The sequence below is a fragment of the Cyrtonyx montezumae genome, unplaced genomic scaffold, assembly GCF_038088225.1.
Source record: "Cyrtonyx montezumae isolate F1298 unplaced genomic scaffold, pur_monq_1.0 scaffold_13, whole genome shotgun sequence".
Classification (NCBI taxonomy): Eukaryota; Metazoa; Chordata; class Aves; order Galliformes; family Odontophoridae; genus Cyrtonyx; species Cyrtonyx montezumae.
Window position 1 is genome coordinate 2,048,398 of NW_027071859.1, and position 21,933 is coordinate 2,070,330.

The 21,933-nt window shown below is 44.0% G+C and overlaps 2 protein-coding genes across 3 annotated transcripts; one reads left to right on the forward strand and one right to left on the reverse strand.

The window, feature by feature from the left end:
- The first annotated feature begins 544 nt into the window (after positions 1-544).
- On the forward strand, positions 545-3,860 carry LOC136045268 (opsin-5-like). Its single transcript, XM_065731100.1, has 4 exons — positions 545-617; positions 1,959-2,252; positions 2,490-2,821; positions 3,513-3,860. The coding sequence occupies exons 1-4, from the start codon at positions 545-547 to the stop codon at positions 3,858-3,860; spliced, it is 1,047 nt and encodes a 348-aa protein (XP_065587172.1).
- Positions 3,861-5,192: 1,332 nt separating this feature from the next.
- On the reverse strand, positions 5,193-21,851 carry MMUT (methylmalonyl-CoA mutase). Of its 2 annotated transcripts, none has more exons than XM_065730413.1 (13): positions 21,844-21,851; positions 19,877-20,288; positions 17,841-18,208; positions 16,991-17,148; positions 15,955-16,126; positions 15,397-15,645; positions 13,671-13,782; positions 12,527-12,642; positions 12,019-12,134; positions 8,324-8,455; positions 6,063-6,210; positions 5,776-5,943; positions 5,193-5,466 (listed from the first exon to the last, which is right to left on the reverse strand). In XM_065730413.1, the coding sequence occupies exons 2-13, from the start codon at positions 20,253-20,255 to the stop codon at positions 5,338-5,340; spliced, it is 2,247 nt and encodes a 748-aa protein (XP_065586485.1). In that variant the 5' UTR covers positions 20,256-20,288; positions 21,844-21,851; the 3' UTR covers positions 5,193-5,337. The 2 variants fall into 2 exon arrangements, with proteins under 2 accessions (XP_065586485.1, XP_065586484.1); XM_065730412.1 differs by lacking the exon at positions 21,844-21,851 and adding an exon at positions 21,330-21,393.
- Between the last annotated feature and the right edge of the window lie 82 nt (positions 21,852-21,933).

Consider the following 21,933-nt stretch of genomic DNA (forward strand, 5'->3'; position numbering starts at 1 on the left):
ATGGGAGGTTTTGCTCTGGTTGCTTCCCCAGTAACAAGATAAGAATGGTGATCACCAGGGTGAGGCAGCTCTCGTAACTCCACAGAGGCCCCTCATCACAGCCTCCCCCTACACGGCCATAAAACCAGAAAGCAAAAACCCTCATCTTCCTGATCCTTCAGCCTGGATTTATTTCCCACAGCTGCTGATGGATGAATGACAATTGTTTTCGCTCAGCAATGGCACTCGGAGGGGTTTGCATTGTGAAGCTGCTTGACAAGCCAAGAGGTGGGAGAGGAGGGGCAGGAGGGGGGGATGTCTGCCAGGCGGGCACACGGTGCCAGTGGCTGCTCTGAGCTTTCACTCTGTCCACAGGGGGTGAGCCTTCCTCTCACCCCATCTCCTCTGCCACACAAGAGGGAGGGAGAGAGGAGAAAGCAGAGAGAGCAGAGCCCTCGGCTGCCTGGCTCACGTCTGCAGCAGGCGAGCCACGAGGAACAGCCTCTTTGCCCCCACGGCCACTTCACCTTCTATTTCAAACCTCCGCCCGCTTCTGCGAGGGACGATGGAGGAGCAGTACATTTCCAAACTCCACCCGGGAGTGGACTACGGAGCTGGGGTCTTCCTTCTGATCGTAGGTGAGTCCTGCTTGCACAGCAGCCTAGCAGTGGGCAGAACAGGGCTGCCCCGTCCTTTCCTTCCATGACTTGTCTACCTGCTACCGTGGGATCCCAGCCCTGCGCAGTGTGGGAGGGGGCAGGCTGTCCTGTGGGGCTGAGCAGGGAGGGCAGCACTGTGTGAGCCTGGGAGGGTTTCCCTGTGCATGAAGTGCAGCTGCGTTGCACGGCCCCGGTGGTTTGTCTGCGTACAGCTGTCGATTTGGAGAGGAGCTGAGCTGGGTTAGTCACGCGTCGCACTGAATTTCACTGAGTGCCCTCCCTTCCTCTGCTCATCTGAAGACCCTGTTTTGGTATACATTTAAGAGAGACCAGCATGTATTTTTACGTGTCAAAAGACAGGGTTTGGGCAGCAGCACCTGCATTGGGATTTCACATCTCACACCTCTCCGTGCACTGCTGTCCCCTCAGCAGTGAGCTACCAGACCCTGACACGGCGCTCTGTTATCCGGAGCTTTTCCAACACACGTTCTGTTGAAATCTTTCCCTTGCCATCTGTGCCCAAGTGTGTGCTTGTGCCATTCCGCGTGGTTCAGTTTTGTTGCACATCCATTGATCCGTTTGCCCGTGAGCACTTGATGAATGGGTTATCTGTGAGCAGATGCAGTCTTCCAGTTTCCACCGCTATGAGGGAACGTGGCGATCTTTTCATCACAGGATGGGTTGGGTTGGAAGGGACCTCTAAGACCATCCAGTTCCAGCCCCCTGCTGTAGGCAGGGACACCTCCCTCTGGACCATGCTGCTCACAGCCCCATCCAGTCTGGCCTTGAGTGCTTCCAGGGAGGGGGCATGCACAGCCTCACTGTGCAACCTGTTCCTGTGCCTCACCACCCTCACTTTTGGTGATATCACTCCAAGGAGGGATATCACCAGAGAAAAATGGTGGATAGGTCTATTCGACTTGATATTTTTTGATATCTATTCTACTTTCTATCTTTGTTATACATCTTGACTACCACACTATTTGAACTGCTTATTCTGTTAACTATGCATCTGTTAACTACAAAAGGACAAAGAGTGGCCTGCTGTTCACGTGACAGAACTTCTCCCAGCCAATGAGGCTGCCCAGCAGCTCAGCAAATCATTGGAAGGGACCCTTAAAGGCTATCTGGTCCCACACCCAGAGGCTGCGAGCAGAAATGTAAAGCTCTTTTTGCTCTGGCAGCTCTCCCAGAATGTCCCATCTTCTACACTTCAGCCCCAGGCTAACAACTGGCATTTGTCACATCCTCTGTATAGTGTCACCTCACAGGTGTGCTAAGTGCATGGTATTACTGTCTGTGCTGATTCTCCTCTTTCAGCCATCCTGACAGTCCTTGGAAATTCTGCTGTCCTCACTACAGCGGTGAAACGCTCTTCCCTCCTGAAGTCACCGGAGCTGCTTACGGTCAACCTGGCAATAGCAGACATTGGGATGGCCATCAGCATGTACCCACTAGCAATTGCATCTGCCTGGAAGCACGCTTGGCTGGGAGGAGATGCATCCTGCGTATATTATGCCCTGATGGGTTTCCTTTTTGGTGTCTGCAGCATGATGACGCTATGTGCCATGGCTGTGATTCGATTCCTTGTTACCAGTTCATCCAAATCTAACAGTAAGTCATCGTGTCTCTGGGAACCTCGTAATGATGCATTTGGGCTGCTGTTTTCAGAGAGGTACTCTGCTGAACGTGGGGTGGAGTATCATATTTAACTGCGGTATCAAACCTCTGCCATTCCTACCATCCCCCAGCATATCTGTAGCCAACATCCTTAAGTTGGGGAAGAAATTGTTGGAAAAGCTGCATGGATGAGGTCAGATCCATCTAGATTTGCTCTCCTCTTTCTTGCAGGTAACAAAATCTCTAAGAACACCGTTCATATCCTGATTGCTTTCATCTGGCTCTACTCCTTGCTCTGGGCTATTCTACCCTTGGTAGGCTGGGGCTACTACGGCCCTGAGCCGTTTGGCATCTCTTGTACAATAGCCTGGAGCAAGTTTCACAGCTCCTCCAATGGCTTTTCCTTCATCCTGAGCATGTTCCTCCTATGCACGGTCCTGCCTGCTCTGACCATCATTGCCTGTTACTTGGGAATCGCCTGGAAGGTTCATAAAGCCTACCAAGACATCCAGAGTATCAACAGGATCCCTCACACAGCTCAACTGGAGAAGAAGCTGACACTGGTGAGTTATCCCAGCGAGGGGAAGGGTCTGCAGTAGCCAGGAGCTTGTAAGGAACTGCTTCTGCTCATGCGCAGTCTGCTCGAGACCCTCTGTTGCATTTGTCTAGCATTGGTGAAACACAGAGATGTGGTTACAGTCCCACTCATACCCAGCCCTCCTCGGGGGGCTCCTGGAATCCATGTCATTTCAGGCGCGTGGTCAGGATTATATGCCACAGGTACTGAGTGGGCTGTTTGTAGTCAGGTACACCTGTGGATCTTCTTGGATGCAGAGATTTCCAGTCGTGCTGGAGTAACTGTTGAATCCATTCACACTGGAGGCCTTGCCCTGCCTTTCTAGGTGTTTCAAATTGAGTGGCTGTTCCAGGTGACAGCTACAGAGACATCCCCTACAGGTGGTTTGTTTAATATAATATGGTCTCATTTCCTGTGGAAGAGCACAGACTCAAGCTTCGCCCTGTTGACAAGCCACGCTTTCTGGCTGGGCTGTTTCTCCCATGATGCACTGCAGCCAGAGTCAGGAAGGCGATGAGAACAGCAATCGCAGTGCGCATCTGTAGGTGGGAGCAGGGATGTGTGCAGTGCCTGGGATCACCTGCTGCACAAGCAGCAAGCACTTCAGGTATTCCACCTGAGCCAGGTGTGCTTTTGCCCTGTGCAAGCAGAGGACTGAAGCCAAGTTTCCCTTCCAGATGGCCGTGCTCATCTCGGTCGGGTTCCTGAGCGCGTGGACGCCGTACGCAGCAGCCAGCTTCTGGTCCACCTTCAAGTCCAGTGATGCCCTGCAGCCCATCGTCACACTGCTGCCGTGTCTGTTTGCCAAATCTTCCACTGCCTATAACCCTTTCATTTACTACATCTTCAGCAAAACCTTCCGCCACGAAATCAAAGAGCTGCGCTGGTGCTGGGGCTGGCGAGTGCCGTTCTTCGGCACCGACACCTCTGCAGAGCACTCTGCCTCGATGATGTGGAGTGGGAGGGATAACACACATCTCTCCTGCACTGCCAAGGTGGAGAGCCAGGGAGCTGCAGCTCACTGACACGCAGAGGTGCCTGCAAGACAATAAACAAGACCACAGCCAGTTTCGGTCACACCTGCATGAAGCTATTTAAAACCATAACAAGAAACAGCTATAATTAAAAATGATGACTTTTTTTCTCCTGTCTGCAACTTTTTAATGCAATCCATCTGGGGACTCTCAGCTCTGTCAGTAACAGCCAGCAGAGGGAAATGTGGGTTGAACACCAAATAACTACGGCTCAGGAAGTGGCTTTCCTGAATTGCAGAATGGGTTGGAAGGGACTATCCTCATAGCTGTGCTGCTCCAGCATTGGAGGACATGTGAGAAAAGTATGTTCCATCTTAGCTGCCATCCCATTAGAAATCTCTACTTTAGCAGAGGACTGATGAGCAGCTTGAAGGAAAAGCAGTTCAGCTAGATGTTTTCTCTCCTTAAAGGGCCTAATACAGGCAAGAAAACCCTTCCCTCCCCTAGACTCACAATTTTGTTTTTCAATCTTAATACAAGAGAGAATCAATGTCTGTTAGCAAGTCCTAATCTAGAGCTTTAAAAAGCATTTAAGGATTCCAATTGAAGCTGGTGGGAATTTAATGTACTGGACTCCAAAGGAACAAGATGGAGATTTTAAAGACAGCTAGAGGTTTTAAAAAGCAAGGAATCTGCATTGCAAACATAGGTAGATGGCTAATATCACTAATGAGCAGAGAAACCCTAAACAGGAAGACAAGAATGAAAACGGTTCATTATAACAAAGGATTTTTTTCCAGTTCCTTCTAGAGGGGAAGCAAAAATGGTGAGAGTTTGGGATCAATTTATCTAAGGAAAGTCCAGCTGTTAAATAAACAGTTACAGCAAGAACAATATTGGACAAAGGCACAGCATTAAGGAACAATGATGACTGAAAGGAACTTCATTTGAGAAAGTGAAATACAGGAGCAGTGATGTAGGCCAAAGTACAGGTTATGCCAGACACAGCATTACTATCTTATTAAACCATGAACTCTGAAAAACTACGATTTATCTCCTTACATCTTCACAAAGTAAGCAGAATCTGATTAACATTTAAGTGCTGCCTAAGTCAATCACATCTCTGTTGAACTTTAGTGATTTTGCCTGAATACTTCAAAGCCTGCCAACCACACAGCTCCAAAATTCAAATGGTTATCTGTATGCAAAAGAGGTCAACCAAAGAGCTTGAATTGATATTTTATTTATCAGATCTAAAAAAAGCAAAAGAACCCAAACCAACAGCAAACCCATCTACTGAATTCATTCCTTGAATTAATAGTTTATGAGAGAAAAAATTGTCTTGTGGGTAAATACATAAATAATCCTCAAACAGAGCAAGCAGAGAATTTATAACTTTCTTAGAAAGCACAAAACACCAGGCCACGGGGCACTGGAACCAAAGGAATGTGGCTGGCCATCCCTCGCTGATGATTACATTCCAAAAGTGATTAATATGAGGCTGGTTGAGTTGTGTCACACTTCAGCATTACATGGACTGCTGCCTCTTCTCCAGGCACTTCTCAATATCATCCAATACTTGGACAGCTGCTTTAGGAATCCGAGTCCCTGGGCCAAACACATTGGTAACGCCAGCTTTATATAGGAAGTCATAATCCTGTCCAGAAAGAAATGTGAGATCTTTAGTTAATAGTGAAATAGAAAAATGAGTGTGTGCTGTGCCTGAGAAAATATGCATTAAAATATAAAACTTAATATTCCATCCAACAATGTAAGTTACACCAGGACACAGTGTACAGAAAGGTCTCTCAATGAGATGTGACAGCACTCTGTGACCTTCCTGCTGCTCTGTGCTGAACCTGGTGATGGTACCCAGCAGCCTTCAGCACTGTACATCACCTCTGACATTCCGAGTATCTAAGAAGCAGCTAATACTAACAGAGGTGGAAATGATACTGGTGCACACCTGCGGTGGGATGACACCTCCACAGATGACAAGGATGTCTGGGCGGCCAAGGGCATCGAGTTCTTTGATGAGTTCAGGCACAAGAGTTTTATGACCTGCTGCTAGCGTGCTCACACCAACACAATGTACATCAGCATCAACAGCCTGCTGGGCTACTTCACGAGGAGTCTGCGTGGAAAGAAAGTTACATGACAAGGGACAGTCAGCCCCAGCACGGTGCTGAACAAGACTCAGGGGGAAAAACATCTCAGCATTTGAAAGACATGGGACTGCTCAGTTGGTCATACCTGGAAGAGGGGACCTATGTCCACATCAAAGCCAATGTCTGCAAATCCTGTCGCAATAACTTTAGCTCCTCTGTCGTGGCCATCTTGGCCCATCTTTGCAACCAGTATGCGGGGCCTGCGCCCTTCACGCTCCATGAACTTGGTGACTCTGATTGAAAACACGTATTATGTCACTGTTACTCACTCAGATTCACTAGAAGCACTTCCACAAATTTAAAATAAAAAGCACTGGCTGCAACAGCAGCATAATTTCTGGACATCGAATAAAAACATCTTCCAAGTCATCAATTACTCGTGTAGTTGGCATACTATTTCAATATTCAAGTTATATGATTAGCAATCCATTTCTTGTATTTACTATTCTGAAGCATAAAACATTCCTTTTTGAAGAAAACCACTACTTCTCTGCTTTGCAATGGAAAAAAACCTGCATTCTCTGAAAATTTAATGAGTTGAACAACCTCCAACTTAAACACAATTCTTAAATTTTACAAATAATTATGAACACTTATTCCAAAAGGTTGAGGAGCACAGGAGATGCTGAGCACTAGCACATCACTATTTGGTGGCACAAGTTAGAGCAGAAAAGGACTACTGTGTCTTCCATGCCATGTGCTCATTCCACTGCCTCCCTTCTGTTTAGTGACAGTTCAGATTTCTGTTCAATTACACGTGACTGTGCAACCACAACCTCTGAGATTAAACTCCCACCTTACCTCTCATTATCCACACTCTGCCAGTATCTGTCCTTGAGTAGGAAGCAAAGACAACTGTTGTTTCTGAGAAACATTACTACAAGGAGTTTTCAATACTGATTATACTGTTCTCAGTGTTCTTTTAAGTGTTGGAGCTGTATGGACTCGGTGCACCTTGAAACCCAATGCTGACTTCACTGGGTTAGTCACTGTAGGAATTAATTGGTTTAAGTCTGGGGAAAAGAATGACTCAAGACAAAGCATTTATCAGCACAGATTTAAACAGCCTCAGTAGACGGTGCTAGGAAAAGAAAATGGACTGTGCAGGAACAATCAATAAAGAACCTGCACATCTTAAAAGTGAATATATCACAAGAGCTGATGGAAACAGGCTAACAAATCTTCTAGTTGAGAATCGAGAGGAGTTGGGCCTGCCTTCTCTATTCCAAAGGACTGTTAAGAACCAAGCAGGTATCTGAATTAATTTGTAAAGTCTTACTTCTGTATTGTTTTCTATTCCATAGTTTTATTTTCTTATTTACCCACTCACAGGCTCAATCCAAATAAAAACAGCTTTTTTGTGCTCCAAGAATACTTAAGGCAGTACAACCCAAAGCTGGAGTTAAGAGAGGGGCAGGTGTGAAATTTCACTTTCACCGTTGCAAAAGTGACTTGTAGCAAAGCTCTTTTCACTGCATATACACTAGCTGGCTCACATGAACTTGGACACAATGGCAAATACAAAAAGGAACTACTTCTTGATTCTCAAGGAATTGGTTCAGCTTCGTGTAAAGGCATGATTATAAATACTTACATTCAAAATCAACTTTTGAAATAAGATAGTTTAATCTGCCAGCACAGCGACCTTCCAATCAGAATAACATCAGCACTGTGAAGCCACCTCTAAATTTCCTTTCAAGAGAGCCCAGAACTCTTTAACGTATAAGACCCAACAGAGCAGGGACTGAGAAGCACTGACGCACATCACAACACCTCCCACTGTAACAGTTCAGTCTCTTCACCCAGGAGGACAGCAGAAAAGGCAGAAGCTGCCAAAAGGCACAAATACTGCTTTCACACATATTGCCATCTTCTGATGTTTTCTCTCTAGTGATATGACTAAGTAACAACCACAGACAGGAAGTTTTATCTCGATATCTGTACAGACTTTAGCCTTACAATCTTAGGAACAGCAAAGAAAGAAGATGCAGGGGCAATTTATGGGCAGCTCAGAACCAGGTTTTACAAATAAGAATAATTTGTAGAGAATCCCATTACAAAGCAATCCAGCATATGGGGATTTCAGACAGTGTTTCTCAGCTTCTTAACCCTAAGGCTGCCTCATCTGCTTCAACAAAATCCTCAAACCATAAAACCATCTCAGTGTTAGAAGTTCAATTAAGAGTTGACTCTTGTCCTATTGCACTTATTTTTTCTTATCTTGCTTACTGGCTTACAGGTACAGGAATGCCTGTGCAGGTGGTTGATTTGTTATGGGAAATGCTTTCTTAAGACAGATACCCCTAATGTGAGCCTGTGTTTGGCTCCCTGCAAAGCCCTTCTCACCTATTGATAGCATGAAGGATTTCATCGCTCTCCCCAAACTCCTGTCGGTAAGCTCCGCTCACCATCCTGTCACTGGCTTTGTGCTCCCCAAACACCTTCTTCATTGCATCTGTTATTTCTCCAACGGTGCACCTAAGATACAGAAACAAAGCATTAATGCTATCAGGAGGCTTACGTGGAAACAAGGATACAGGAATAACCGGCAGCAGCCCAACTGTTTGCCTTGCTGTAGGAGCAAAGTCAATTACACTCGCTTCCCCCGTGGCCCTGCAACTCTGGACATCCAACATAGCTCTCACTAATAGGACATGCAAGAGTATTATTAAGAAAATCCTGTTTTGCTGATGTGAGAAGTGACTTTACATATGGCAAGGCAACTGGGACTGTGACAAAATACTGCAGGAAATTAAATCACGTTTTCTCAATTGGGAATTTTTTCATTCAGGACCCTGCATTTGGACTCGTATTAAGACTCTCTCTATATGTATCAGGAGAATAAGAAAAGCAACACACACTAAAGCAAACTGCAACCTGATTTGTTTACTGGAACTTGACTGTCTTGACCTTGGTGTTCATATTTTAGTACTTCTTATCTGCTTCCAGCTTAACTATTTTATTGACTGAGAACAGGGAAAATCCATTTCCACGCAAGAGACAAGCTTTGTTTGCTACTTGAGACACTGTGCATGCTAGAAATAACACACGTTTTACTGCTGTAGCACAATTGCCAGAAGCAAACCAGGCTGTGCTGCTTTCTCATACAAACAAATGAAATAACAGCTTCTTATAATGCATTTCAAAATCTTGTGCTTAATGGATTCTACCTTTCTGTGTAAAATCTTTCCTGCAGAACTGTGCCAAACAGACAGTGCTGTGCTCTACTAACTGAGCCCACAACCAAATACTGGGGAAGGGAGTCTACTCTGAACGGGAAAAACAACTCATCTGTGGAGGAAGAGCAGTTCCCCTAGCAGCTCCATCACAGTAAAATTAAACTTACTTGTGGTTACAGATAAATAGACCTAATCCATTTGACTATAGCAAAGTATTTCTCAAACCTCCGGAATGTGTATTTTTTCCTTTCATATTACATGTAACTAAAAGCTACTCTTAGGTACCCTGAAGTTTTTAATACAAATTGCTCAAAGGACACTTAGACAAGATGCAACCTGTCCGCATACATTTACCAGAGGATGACCAAATGAATTGCACTCAGGCCTCCTTTTGCTCTTTGCATTTTGAGTAGGGTCTGTGTGATGCCTACTTTACACAGTGCCACACATCCAATAGAGCAGATGGATTTTTGCTGTATTAACTGAATCTTTTGAACATCTCTTTTACTTCCTGTGGCTGCCCAGCTGTTTTGCTGCTCTTTCACTGGCTCATGTGTAGCACCCTCAGCAAACTTAACAGTAATTATCACCTAAAACCACACTTATGTGAAATGGCAGAAACAGCAACAATTCATCTTAAGCACGTAAGATCTCTAATGCACATGGCTGAAGGTGGTCTCTTATCCTGAGGTACCTCTCTTCAGGTTGACTTGCTTTGTCTCTAAGAAAGTAGCATGCTGGACATGCATTTTTTACTTATGTTAAAGAGGCTTCACCTCTTTTTATCATTTCCCCTCCCCCTTGACTTTCTGGAGTTATATTACAGAAGTTCTCTGCTCTTACCCACTTTCTTCTTCAGCACAAGAAGGAGTCAAGCCTGGACTCCAGAAGATTACAGACAAGAAATGCAACCAATGCCAAGTAATACAAAATTTATATTATCTGTAGCTCACAGATGAACTGGACTTTGAATTTATTTTATCACTAATGCCATAGAGAGCATTAGTGGCAAAGCACCTTTCCATGACTGCATCAGAGCCCACTGACATCTCTGTGTAATACCTTTCATTTTCACAGCAACTGTGGGATCTCACAAAGCTTAGCAAGCACTACCTGTGTTACACTGGGTTTGTTCTTCAGAATACCTAAATAATGTTATTAATGTCTGATATTAATAAAAGAAAATAGAGAAACAGACTGCATAAGAGATTAAGTGACTTCCACAAGGTTGAACAGCAAGTTGGGAGCAGACTGATAAATATGATTCGGAAATAGTGACTCCCCCTCAGAGTGCCAGACATCACAGACTGCAGCCTGACTCAGATACATATCCTGCATAAACACTGGCAACTTACTCCTGTGAAAACACTGCCTGCAGGCTTACCGTGGCACAACACACCATTTTCTCTAGAACATAACAAATGTTTTTCCTTCTCTTCTTCTACAAAAGCAACATGTAAGTTATATCTTGTTCTGAACCGAAGAGCAGCACACGTAAGCACACTTGTGTTGTGCTTTTCTGTTCTGCCTATGCAGACAAAGCACTCTGAGGACAGACTGGGCAGACAAAGAAGCCCACTACTTGTCAAGGATGAGTGTGCCCTCTTGAAAAATCTCTTCCCATGCTGTCCTTACTAGAAGAACTCCTTGTAACGTTTACATTACTCACAGTGCTCTTTCAAATACTCCTTATGGAATCACTGACTGGTTTGGGTCAGAAGGCACCTTTAAGATCACCTAGTCCCAGCCCCCTGCTGTAGGCAGGGACACCTCCCTCTAGCCCAGGTTGCTCACAGCCCCTCTATCAGATGCCATACTGAAGTCATCCTGTGCTCACATCCCATAATTAGCCTAGGTGGCTCCAGGGCAGAGACAAATTCTGTTTTGTGTTGCAACTTATAAAGTGGAGCTGCAGTCCATTAATGCTTTTACAAATAATAAAAACAAGGTCACTAAGGATAGAAACTAGGAGGTGATTTGTCAGTGTTGATACAGAAGTCATGATTTCCTGGTAAATCCAGCACTATCCTTCAGTGACTTCTACAATTCAAAGTGTAAGTAGACACACTGTAGATCAGTGCAGCATCATGCTGCTTCAGTGCTGTGACAAGCTGTCCATGGGACAGCTTATATAGAAACAAATTCCAAGAGTGGCTGTTAGTGTTCAAGAAAGAAGAACAGAGAAATCTGAGAACAAACAAGAGGGCATCCCAAAAAGGAGTGATTCTGGCTTGTTCATTTCTGGTCATTTAGTTAATTGAGGGACAGGTAGATTATATTCAAGAGAATGATGATTACTCTGAAGAAGAAAATAGTCTTAAAAGCACCTTAAAAAACCCCATCTTCCACTGGGCTCTAAAAGAAGCCTCACTGCTCTATTCAAGAGGATCTTTTACACTGTTCTCTAAGGAAACCTATTCAATGATAAAAATGTTTTCACACCAAGCTCTGGTGCAGGGTAAGATGAAGCAACAGACCGTTTTAAGACTGTGCACATCCCTTTTCACATCTCAGACACTTCTCAAGCTCCCTGACCCATGAAAAAGCAAGGCGGCAGAAAAAGGTAGTTACATCTTGAAACTGCTAAGATTCTGAGCCTGAAACAACACAAGTGCGTACATCACTTCACAGGAGATAATTCCTGTCCCTATTATTCTTTAGTAGAAATTCAAGCATAGCTTTAAGGGACTGTAAAATGTAACTGTCTTACAATGTCATTCCTACACGTCCTTATTTACTCCCACCTCTAAAATAAAACCCAACAAATCTTTACCAACCACTGTACCCATGAACAAGTGAATGATGAAAACAAACAACCAGTTTTTAAACAGCAGCTGGATTTTCATCCCTCATTCCTAATACCTTGAACGTGCTGCTTCCACTGCAAGAGCCAGTATATTGCCTTCACCCGTGGCTGCACACTGTGTTAGAGCATCAAGGCATCTCTGAGCTGCTGCTGGATCTCTGCTAGCCTTCACCTGAAGTGCAGAAGAAAAATACTCAGTCTGAGTAAGAAACGTTACGTGCTTTGGCTGCAAAACATGGCATAGCTATTTTGTGTCTCAGTTTCAGAATGTGGAGTTCTCAGTTTTGAACTTCAGATCCTCATGAGACTGTCTGAAAGGCAATGATTAAAACCGAGTGAACAAAACTCACACAAAAATGGTTTTACCACTACTTGGTTTCCTGGGGGGGTTTCCAGCAATCTCTACTGAAATTAATGAACAGAATCCAGCTTCTCCACTAATGACTACAGTAGAGCCTAAGAGAGTTAAGGATCATGTTTTTGAGAAGCCACATTTTCTGCAATATTTACTCAAGTTCTGTCTGCAATTGTAACAGCCTTCATTTTTAAGAAGGTATTTCCCACCTTATTAATCTTCTCAATCTGCTTGTGACGGACTGAAGAATTATCAATGGCCAGAACTTCAACTGCCTCCTCTTTTTCGAGCTGATACTTGTTCACTCCAACAATTACTTCAGAACCTATTTCCAGTGGAAACACCAAAAACTTAGAATGTATGTGCAAACTACTGTGAAAAGACAATACTTATACAAGAAAATGTAAATTATATATATTTACATAATATATATATGCTATATACAATGTAATTCCTTTATATATATTCCAAATACATTAGAAGTACAGAAAGGGAGTTAAGTTCTCACGTTTTACTGTAAGAGATGATTATATGCACAAACATTCAACACATTTAACACTGGGCAGAAAACAATTTGGAATAGAATATTTATCTTGCAAACTTGTTTAATAGTGACTCACTAATAAGCATTTGCTACTTTTCTCTTCATGAGTTTACTTACTCTTGCAGAACTGAAAACGTCCTCTACTTTGCTTCGCATTTACTTTCCTGATTTTAGCAGACAAGTAAGTTCCTACTTAAATCTACTCCATGTGAATTACAGTTACCACGTTCAAAACCTGTGTTTTAGTTTTCAGCCAGTGTGGATTCATTAAGCATTTCATCCACACTGCTTCATAATGTTACTCCTCTTTCCAAAGCAAGATGAAGTCATTTATCTTGGGAGAGGAAACAGAATTGTACTGATCATTCTTTACTGGTCTTAGTTAAGAACCTGCTTCAAATTTATGCTCAAAAAAGTTTCTTATAACTTCTTTCCCAATCAAGTTATCCCTGCAGACTGCAAACATTGAATAGAGGTAATAAACATACGTATATATATACTCACACATATTTGTTACACACCTACATATGTGTATACATGTGCATATTTGCACATATACACACACACCTCCTCACACATTCATTGTTTGTGACTACGTATCTCTACATAAAGAACTGTTATCATCCTCTAAGATGAAATGACAGCATTTTTCTGGTCTTCCCGAGGAAACTGAGACCTTGGCCAGTTAGATTCAGCACTGCCACCTGCTGGCCGTCACAGTTTTACATGAAGGAACAGCAGTTCAAATGTACTCTCTCAACAAGAAAGCAGGGAAAAAAATTCCTTTCTTTTGCCTCCTTGCTCCCTACCAGAGTCAATCCTGGCTTGCCTTCGGGCTGCACACTCTTCAATACGAAGTTTGGGAATTCCCTCAGCAACAGCTTTGGCCATTCCACCCATTTCTTCAATCTCCTCAATGAGCTGAGAAAAAGAGGATTAGTAAGGCTCATAAAAAGAGCTTTGCAGTCGCAGTGCCATCCAAATTCTAACTACACCCAAATATACAGTTCTTTCTCCTAGCTTTCTGCCTCTGACCATGGGTTGTGGTGTACATTACAAGAGATCTCAGACACAAGACCAGTTTTATTGCCAAAACTCCCATGAACTCAGTAACAGAGCAAGGCATGATCAACCACAGACACGTGTTGTTTTCCCTTCATGGAGGACTAAAATTTGAGACCTTGATTCTGCACTGGTGTTTGCCTGCCAGTTTAATGAACTAAAAGAAGCCAAGGCCATTTCTCAGATCCTGAAGACAAGTGCTATGTCCTGGTCCAACTCTCACACAAAAGGCCATTCAACTCCAAAACTCCAATTCAAACTACCTACTATATCATCAGACCATGGCTGACACTGTCTAGAAGCATCATAGTTCTCACAGACCTAAAAGACATCTGTCAGTGTACCCCACTTTACAGAGAGATCTGTATACACTTTACAGGATCTGTTTGATCCTGTATTAGTTTGTTAATAGACTTTGGGTTTTTGTACTTTTACTTAAAGGCAGAGTCACTATGTTTAGCTGCAGGCTGAACACAGAATCATAGAGTGGCTCAGGCTGGAAGGAATCTTTAAGCCCCCATCCAACCTCTCTGCTGTGGCCACCCACCAGCTCAGTCTGCCCGGGACCTCACCCGACCTGCCCTTGAATGTCTCCAGGAATGGGGCACCTACATTTCCCTGGGCAACCTGTGAGCATCTCTGTGGCCCTTCTTTGGATCCAACAGCCAACACGTATAGGTGTTGTATAGGTATATTTCCAACAGCCCCACGTACAGGTGGATAATTTTATTCAGGACTGCCACCAGTCAGGCTACTCCTGTGCTGTACCTTTTACATGCAACTAATAACTGACAATTGAAATATGCTCTTGGGAAAAAAAAAATATGTCTGAACAATAACAATAAAACAAGAACAAAAAAATCTGCATAGGCCAGATAACTGTCTGCCTACTAGCTTGGCTATAAAAATTGGCTTTCAATAACCTCTAGTTTTTAAGTCAGAAGCAGACTACCAAGGGCACCAGTAGACTTAGAATCAGAGAATCATAGACTATTCAGAGTTGGAGGGGACCTAAAAAGATCAAGTCCAACTCCTGGCTCCATAGACTACCATCCAAAAACTCAGATCACATATCTTAAAGCACCCTCCAAACATTTCTGGAACTCCAGCAGGCTTGGAGCCTTGACCACTGCCCCGGGAGTCAGTTCTGCATGTACCCAAGTAGGGCAGTTTGACCCTTTATTCTTCAGACCCCCACTTTTTATTGCTGCTTTCCATTTCTTTTTCTTTAAATTTACACAGAAGACACAGATTCTATAAAACTAGGAGTGTGAGATAATTTCATTGATAGTTCTATAAAGAATGCTTCCTTTCTAAGCCTAGTCTGCTGAAATGCTGGTGCTGCTGTTATGAAGTTCACCTAACAAAAAAATCACTGAAGCTTAAGCGATAAATAACTCCTCCGAAGATACGAAATAGTCATCTCAAAAATGCTAGAGCAAAAAAAACCATGAAAACAACATGCAAACTGACCTTCAAAGCAGCTTCATACACATCACTGGTGAGGCACTCCATCAGGTAAGACCCCCCCCAGGGGTCTGCCACCTTCGGAATGCCCGACTCCTCCTGTATTATGATCTGTGTGTTCCGGGCAATGCGAGCACTCTTCACAGTAGGCAAACCCAAAGCTTCATCAAATGAATTAGTGTGCAAAGACTGGGTACCTCCAAACACTGCAGCCATTGCCTCAATGGCAGTACGAATAACGTTGTTAAAGGGATCCTGGAAGGAAAAGGAAAGCTCTGAAGGTCAAAGCTTCTGTCACAGCTCAATACTATAAAACTTAACTTTAGCATTTAGGTTAAGATTTTTCCCTGCTTTTTTTTTTTTTGCAGACATTTTGATAGCTGCATTACGTGCACGAACCTTCAGAGAAAAAGAATTATTATCATGATCTTCAAAGAGGGTGACTGGGTAACCTGTATCCTAAGACAGAGAAGATTCACCCAACACAGACACCTGTAACAGCCCTCTTTAAGATATACACTATAAGAACATATTTTAATTAGGAAACAGAGCCCAATTTCTAACCTGCTCAGTGAGTGACCAGCCTGAAGTCTGACAATGAGCTCTCAGCAGCAGAGATTTGGGATCCTTGGGCTTGAACATCTTCTCTATCAAATGAGCCCATAGCTTCCTCCCTGCTCGAAGCTTAGCTATTTCCATATAGAAGTTCATGCCAATTCCCCAGAAAAAGGAGAGTCTGTAATAAGAGTATGAGAGCAGGATAAAACATTAAACCAATCTAAAAACTCTATTTCAGTAAAGGGCAAGACCTACAGCAAGGCCCCCAGTTAATTTAATTTCACAGATTTACGTGAGATCATGGGAATGTTCCTGGACACTGATGCCACTTGTTACAGAAGATGCACATCTATGCCAATAAGCAGTCTTAACTTGAAAACAAAGAAACTGCAGGCAAACTGCCAGCGGTTATGGTTTCTGGAACTGCTAAGATGAGCTCAGGGTCTGATGTGGGGGAGTCCTAGGGAAAGAGCTCCAGCACATCTCTAATACTCACACTGACATTACAATGCTGGGGAATGATCCTTGATACAACCTATTTGTGTGGCTATCCCTCACGAACCATTTATGACCAGAAGTCATTACAGATTGTAAGTACACGTCCATCCTCCTTTTTCTGACAATTCTAGTCCAAATCCAACATCAGCTTAATGCTCATGTACAGACTGATTAACCTACTTTTTTCTTACTTATAAATTCTAAGATTCATAAGAGCAAACATGCATAGTTCAAGCCAATAAAAATCATGATACTAAAAGTGCACTGAATTTGTTACTGTAACAAACTGCTGAAGCCCCTCACAACACCTCTTGGGCTTGTGAATTACATTTATTCAGCCTAACAAAGCACATGTAGTCTAAGTGGCTGTTGGACCATCTAAGTATTCTTTTTGTTTTATTTTTTGTTCTGTTTGTTTCGAAGGTAGGAAAATATAATTGCAGTAAAAGCCTTGCAAATATTACCTGTATATGTAGAAATCCTGAAGAACATTAAAATTAAATGCTAGGGATTTTACCCAATATGAGTTTTGTATTTTGCTCACCTTGGTGCAAATTCATCAATGGTAAGGCCAGCTTTCAGTCCAGTTCTGCAGTATTCCAAGCCATCTGCTATAGTATATGCCAATTCCAGAATGGCATCAGCTCCTGCCTCTTGCATATGGTATCCACTGATTGAAATGGAATTAAATTTTGGCATATACTGCAAAAATGAAAGACAAAAGTGTATGACAGCAGAGGGGAGGAGGAAACCTGACAGCTGTGCTAAGAGCACTAACAAATAATCCACTAATTGTGGATTGCAAATACAACATATAAAACGTTCTTTGCAGATGTTCATTTTGCATGTTTTCCCATGCTCTCACTACTTTTCACTATTTGTTGTGCTGAAGTTATTATTTCTCATCATCACTCTCTTCCTCAACGTGTCCCAACTCTCCAATGAAAACACAACTCAGGAAACAACTGGTAGCACCAAACTTCCAGGCATAAGTCCGGGCCTTTACCCCTTTCATCATCTGATTTTTATGCTTTATTCCACAGCACAGGGTCTTCAAGATTTTCTGTCTCCTTGCTCCTGCTTCCAGCTGAATAATGCCTCTTAACTACGTGGTTTCTCCCTCTCTGCAACAGAAAGTCTCTCAACTCCTAGCTTCCTACCATCCTTTCAGGCTTGTCTGAATTTGATCTTGATCAGAATTTACTTAATCCTAAAATTTATAAATGACTGCAAGTGATTTGAGACCTTAACTTGTCTTCCCATCTTCCTGTGGAGGAATCTGCATCTCTGTTCATGACGACGGGTCTTCCTGTTTTCTGCTCTGTTCTGCAAAGTCCCTTATAAATAGTTAACGAGGTATAAAAATGAAGTAAATATGCTTAAACAACGAATACCTTTGAGGTGTACTGGAAGATGTCAGCAATAATCCGCATGGATGGTTCTGGAGGGAAGATGTATGTGTTTCGGACCATGAACTCCTTCAGGATGTCATTTTGGATAGTCCCTGTCAGCTTGGCCTGAGGCACTCCCTGCTCTTCCCCGGTTACAATGAACGTTGCCAGCACAGGAATGACTGCTCCATTCATCGTCATAGAAACTGACATTTTCTCTAAAGGAATTCCATCAAAAAGGATTTTGGTGTCTTCCACTGTATCAATGGCAACTCCAGCCATCCCAACGTCCCCTCTGACTCGAGGATTATCTGAATCGTAGCCACGATGGGTGGCTAAATCAAAAGCAACAGACAACCCCTGCTGGCCAGCTAAGTGCAGAAAAGAAAACAAGAAGAAAAAAAAAGATTCAGAAGTGTTAAACAGCTGCATTAGAACTGGATCTAATTTCATTCTTTATTTTCACCACTCAGGTTTGTGCAGTGAATCCATTTTTTGCTGCTTCCCACACCGATTTCACCAGTCATCTAATACAATGTGAACTTAAACTTGAAATGGAAAGTTCAGTTGACAAAAAAAGTTGTAGTCTTTCCATCTCAGCCACATCATCAGCTTAATACACTTAACACATTACTGAGCCATGAATTATAAGCAGGTATACACAGGCAGCATCAGGGTTATAAAACACAAGTGTGATAAACCACATCACACTAACTTCTCTTTACCACAGAGTAAAAATATGAATATGGACCACTGTCATGGCTCCAATGACATATGTGGAGTATTCCTTATGAGAAATGACACATCACTAAGTGTGCAGTGAGAGAAAACTATTCACATAGAGCCGAGAAGCAGGCAGTTTGAGCTCCTTGCTGCTGAGACTTGAAAGCAGGAGCTGAAACAATGCAGACTGTATTCTCTCATCAGCACTGCTGCTCCTGAAGAAACTGCACTTAATTCCTTTGCAAATTGGCTTATCCTCATCAGTACTCTCAGCTGTCAGATAGCAGCTACTATTGTTCATCTACAAGACTAGGTGTTAGCCCTGAAGCACAGTGACAAACATTCTCATTTCTGTCCATTTTGAGACAAGCCAAACACATTTCAGCTGTTATGAGGACTGATGATTCATTCTCTCAGCACTTCACTACTTGGAGAGAGATTTCAAGTAAATTATTAAATATACTTTACAAATAACTGGCTCAGATTCAGTCAGTGCTAAACAATTCATTATTAATACAAGCACTAACACAAGAATAGAGATAAAATTGCAATATCACCACGTCAAAACACATCTGAAGATGAAAAACTCAGGCAGCAAGCACTCTTGATTAACTGAGCAGTGCTTCAAGTTAATTCTTCTGTAGCAACTTCCAACTCTTAAGACAGCAGATTCAGAACAGCCTTTGGAAATGTTTGTTTGCATGCCTCTGTACAGTACACGTGCATTTCCTTCAATTCCTGAAACTTTTCTAAGTGAAAATACCTAAAACTGCTGCAAAGCAAAACCCTCTGCAGGAACACTGGGGAAACTGCTCTCAAGATAAGGAAAACACAAATGTTTTATGAAGCTGGCCTTACCAGCACGTCATGAACAAAACTGCTCTTATGGGAGTTTATTTAAGACTGACAGGACAAGATGGGAACCCAAAATGTCAGAAGGCACGGATTTCAGAAACTTAATCAAGTGACAAAGCTCAGTCTTTTCTCTCTACAAGCTTCTATGTAGTTACAAAATAAGACTGAACTGTCCCACAAACTTTCTACTCTTTGGACCCTGGGATGCTGCCAAATGTTGTCAGCATCGAGGCAGAATCGCTAAAAACAGCAGGGAACATCTCCCAACAGTAGAATGAAGCATGGAGAGTTTCAGAAATGACCCAGTTTACTAGCGTTAAGGAAACACAGTACCACTGGGAAGACCCCAGCAGAAATCAAAACTCACGAGCTGTCATAATCACATTTGCCATGCAGCTCTTCATGTGAATGCTTCCTGCTGCTTAGCTCGGTGATGTCACCTCCCAACACAGCTGTCTTACCTTTAATGTTGTCCTTGTAGAACTTGTTGCTCTCCTCCACGGTGCTGAAGCCAGCATACTGGCGGATGGTCCATGGCCTGTACGTGTACATGGTTGGGTAGGGTCCTCGAGTGAAAGGTTTCATCCCTGGCAGCTCCTCAGGGAGCCCTTCTGTGTCCCTTTTGGAGTACAAGGGCTTGATGTCGATCCCCTCTGGGGTATGCCAAATTAAATCCTTTGGATTCTTGCCTTTCAGTTGCTTTTCAGCAAGAGCAGCCCACTCAGGGTGCAGGGGCTGACGGTGCAGCAAACGCCGTGTGAGCCTGCAGGCTGGAGGCTGTGCTGGGCAAATGCAGCGGCAGGACTGCAGGCACAGAAGAGCATCCTTGGCTCTCAGCATGCTTGCCCCAGTGGTCGGCCAGTATGGTGTGAGCTGAAGGGATTAAAAGCATGTATTTTATGTTATCGTACAAATCTGACATGGGAGAAGTGAGCACAGCAGCTCAAGCAACTTGCTAAAGCCAAAACAATTACTCAGCAGTAAACAAAAGTGTATAATTCCCTTGCTGATTTGACAGACACCCCCTCCCCTTGCCTTTCAACCAGGCAATGTGAAAAAGAGTTAAGGAAAAATCCAACGTCTTCCCCGAGCAAGGGAAGACAATCCTGCAACTCATCTACAGCCACACGTGGAACATGTAACTTATTTCAGCCCCTAAACAACACCATCATTCACCAGCCAGTGAAAGTCATAGCATCATAGAATCATTAAAGTTGGAAAAGACTTCTAACATTATCCAACCCATCACCATCATGCCCATGAAACCACGTCCCTCAGTGACACATCTACATGGCTCCTGAACATCTCGAGGGACAGTAGCCCCACCACTTCTCTGTGCAGCCTCTTTTAATGCATTACCACTCTTCTGGAGAATAAATATTTCCTAATATCCAACCTGAACCTCCCCTGGTTTAACTTGAGGCCATTCCTTCTTGTTCTACTGCAGTTAGCTGTGAGCAGAGGCTGACCTCCACACCACCACAACCTCCTTTTAGGTAGCTGTAGAGAGCAGTAAGGTCTCCCCTGTGGTCCTCTTCTCCAAACTGAACAATCCCAGTTCCCTCAGCCATAACATTTGTGCTCCAGACCCTTTTGTGGACACGCTCCAGAGCCTGTGTATCTTTCTTGCCGTGACTCAACAGTGAAGGAAGCACTCAATGTGCAGCCTCACTAGTGCCAAGCACAGAGGGAAAATGCAATGTCAGTGCCTTCTCCCTTCTGATCTACAAATTCCAGAGACCCTCAGAATCCAAGAGGCAGGCCGAACAAGGTGCTGTAAGAAAACTGCTGACAGATCAACACTTCGGAAAAGGTGGCATGGGTTGGATGGAAATCAGAGCTACACTGGGAAGGAAAACAGCAACAAAATGCATGATGTATGAGCACAGGGACCATAGGAATTGCAGAGCTCACCCCACCACGCAGGAGCTCAGAGTCACAGAATATCCCAAGCTCAAAGGGATCCATACGGACCACCGAGTCCCACTCCTGGCTCCACACAGCACTACCCGCAAATCAGACTGCATCTCTGTGAGTGGTACCCCAACGGAGCCGTGGCAGCTCGAGGCTGTGCCCTGTGGGGCAGACCCTTTCCCTGCCACGCAACATGAACCTAAGGATAAACTCCTTCCCTCCATCCCTACAGCTTCGTGCCGAGCCCAAATCCCACAGCCTGGCTCCGGGAACAACCACCTCCCCTCAGCCCCATCACAACCCCCTGGGAACGCGTCTCCTCACGCACAGCCAGACGGCGGACACCACAAAGCCCCTGTTGACCCCACAGCCCGCCCTACACACGCCCCCCATCTCGACCAATAGGAGCGGGGACACCGATTTGAGGCCTCCCTGAGGGCTCCCGGCTGGAAATGAAGAGCTAGAGGGATTAGGACCGACCCCAAAATCACGCCGGTGCTGTCAGCCCCGCTACCTGCGTCAGCCCCCCTCACAGCGCCCGCAGCACTGCGCATGCGTGCTGGGCAACAGCGCGCGTGCGTGCATTCCCGCCCTAAGATCGCGG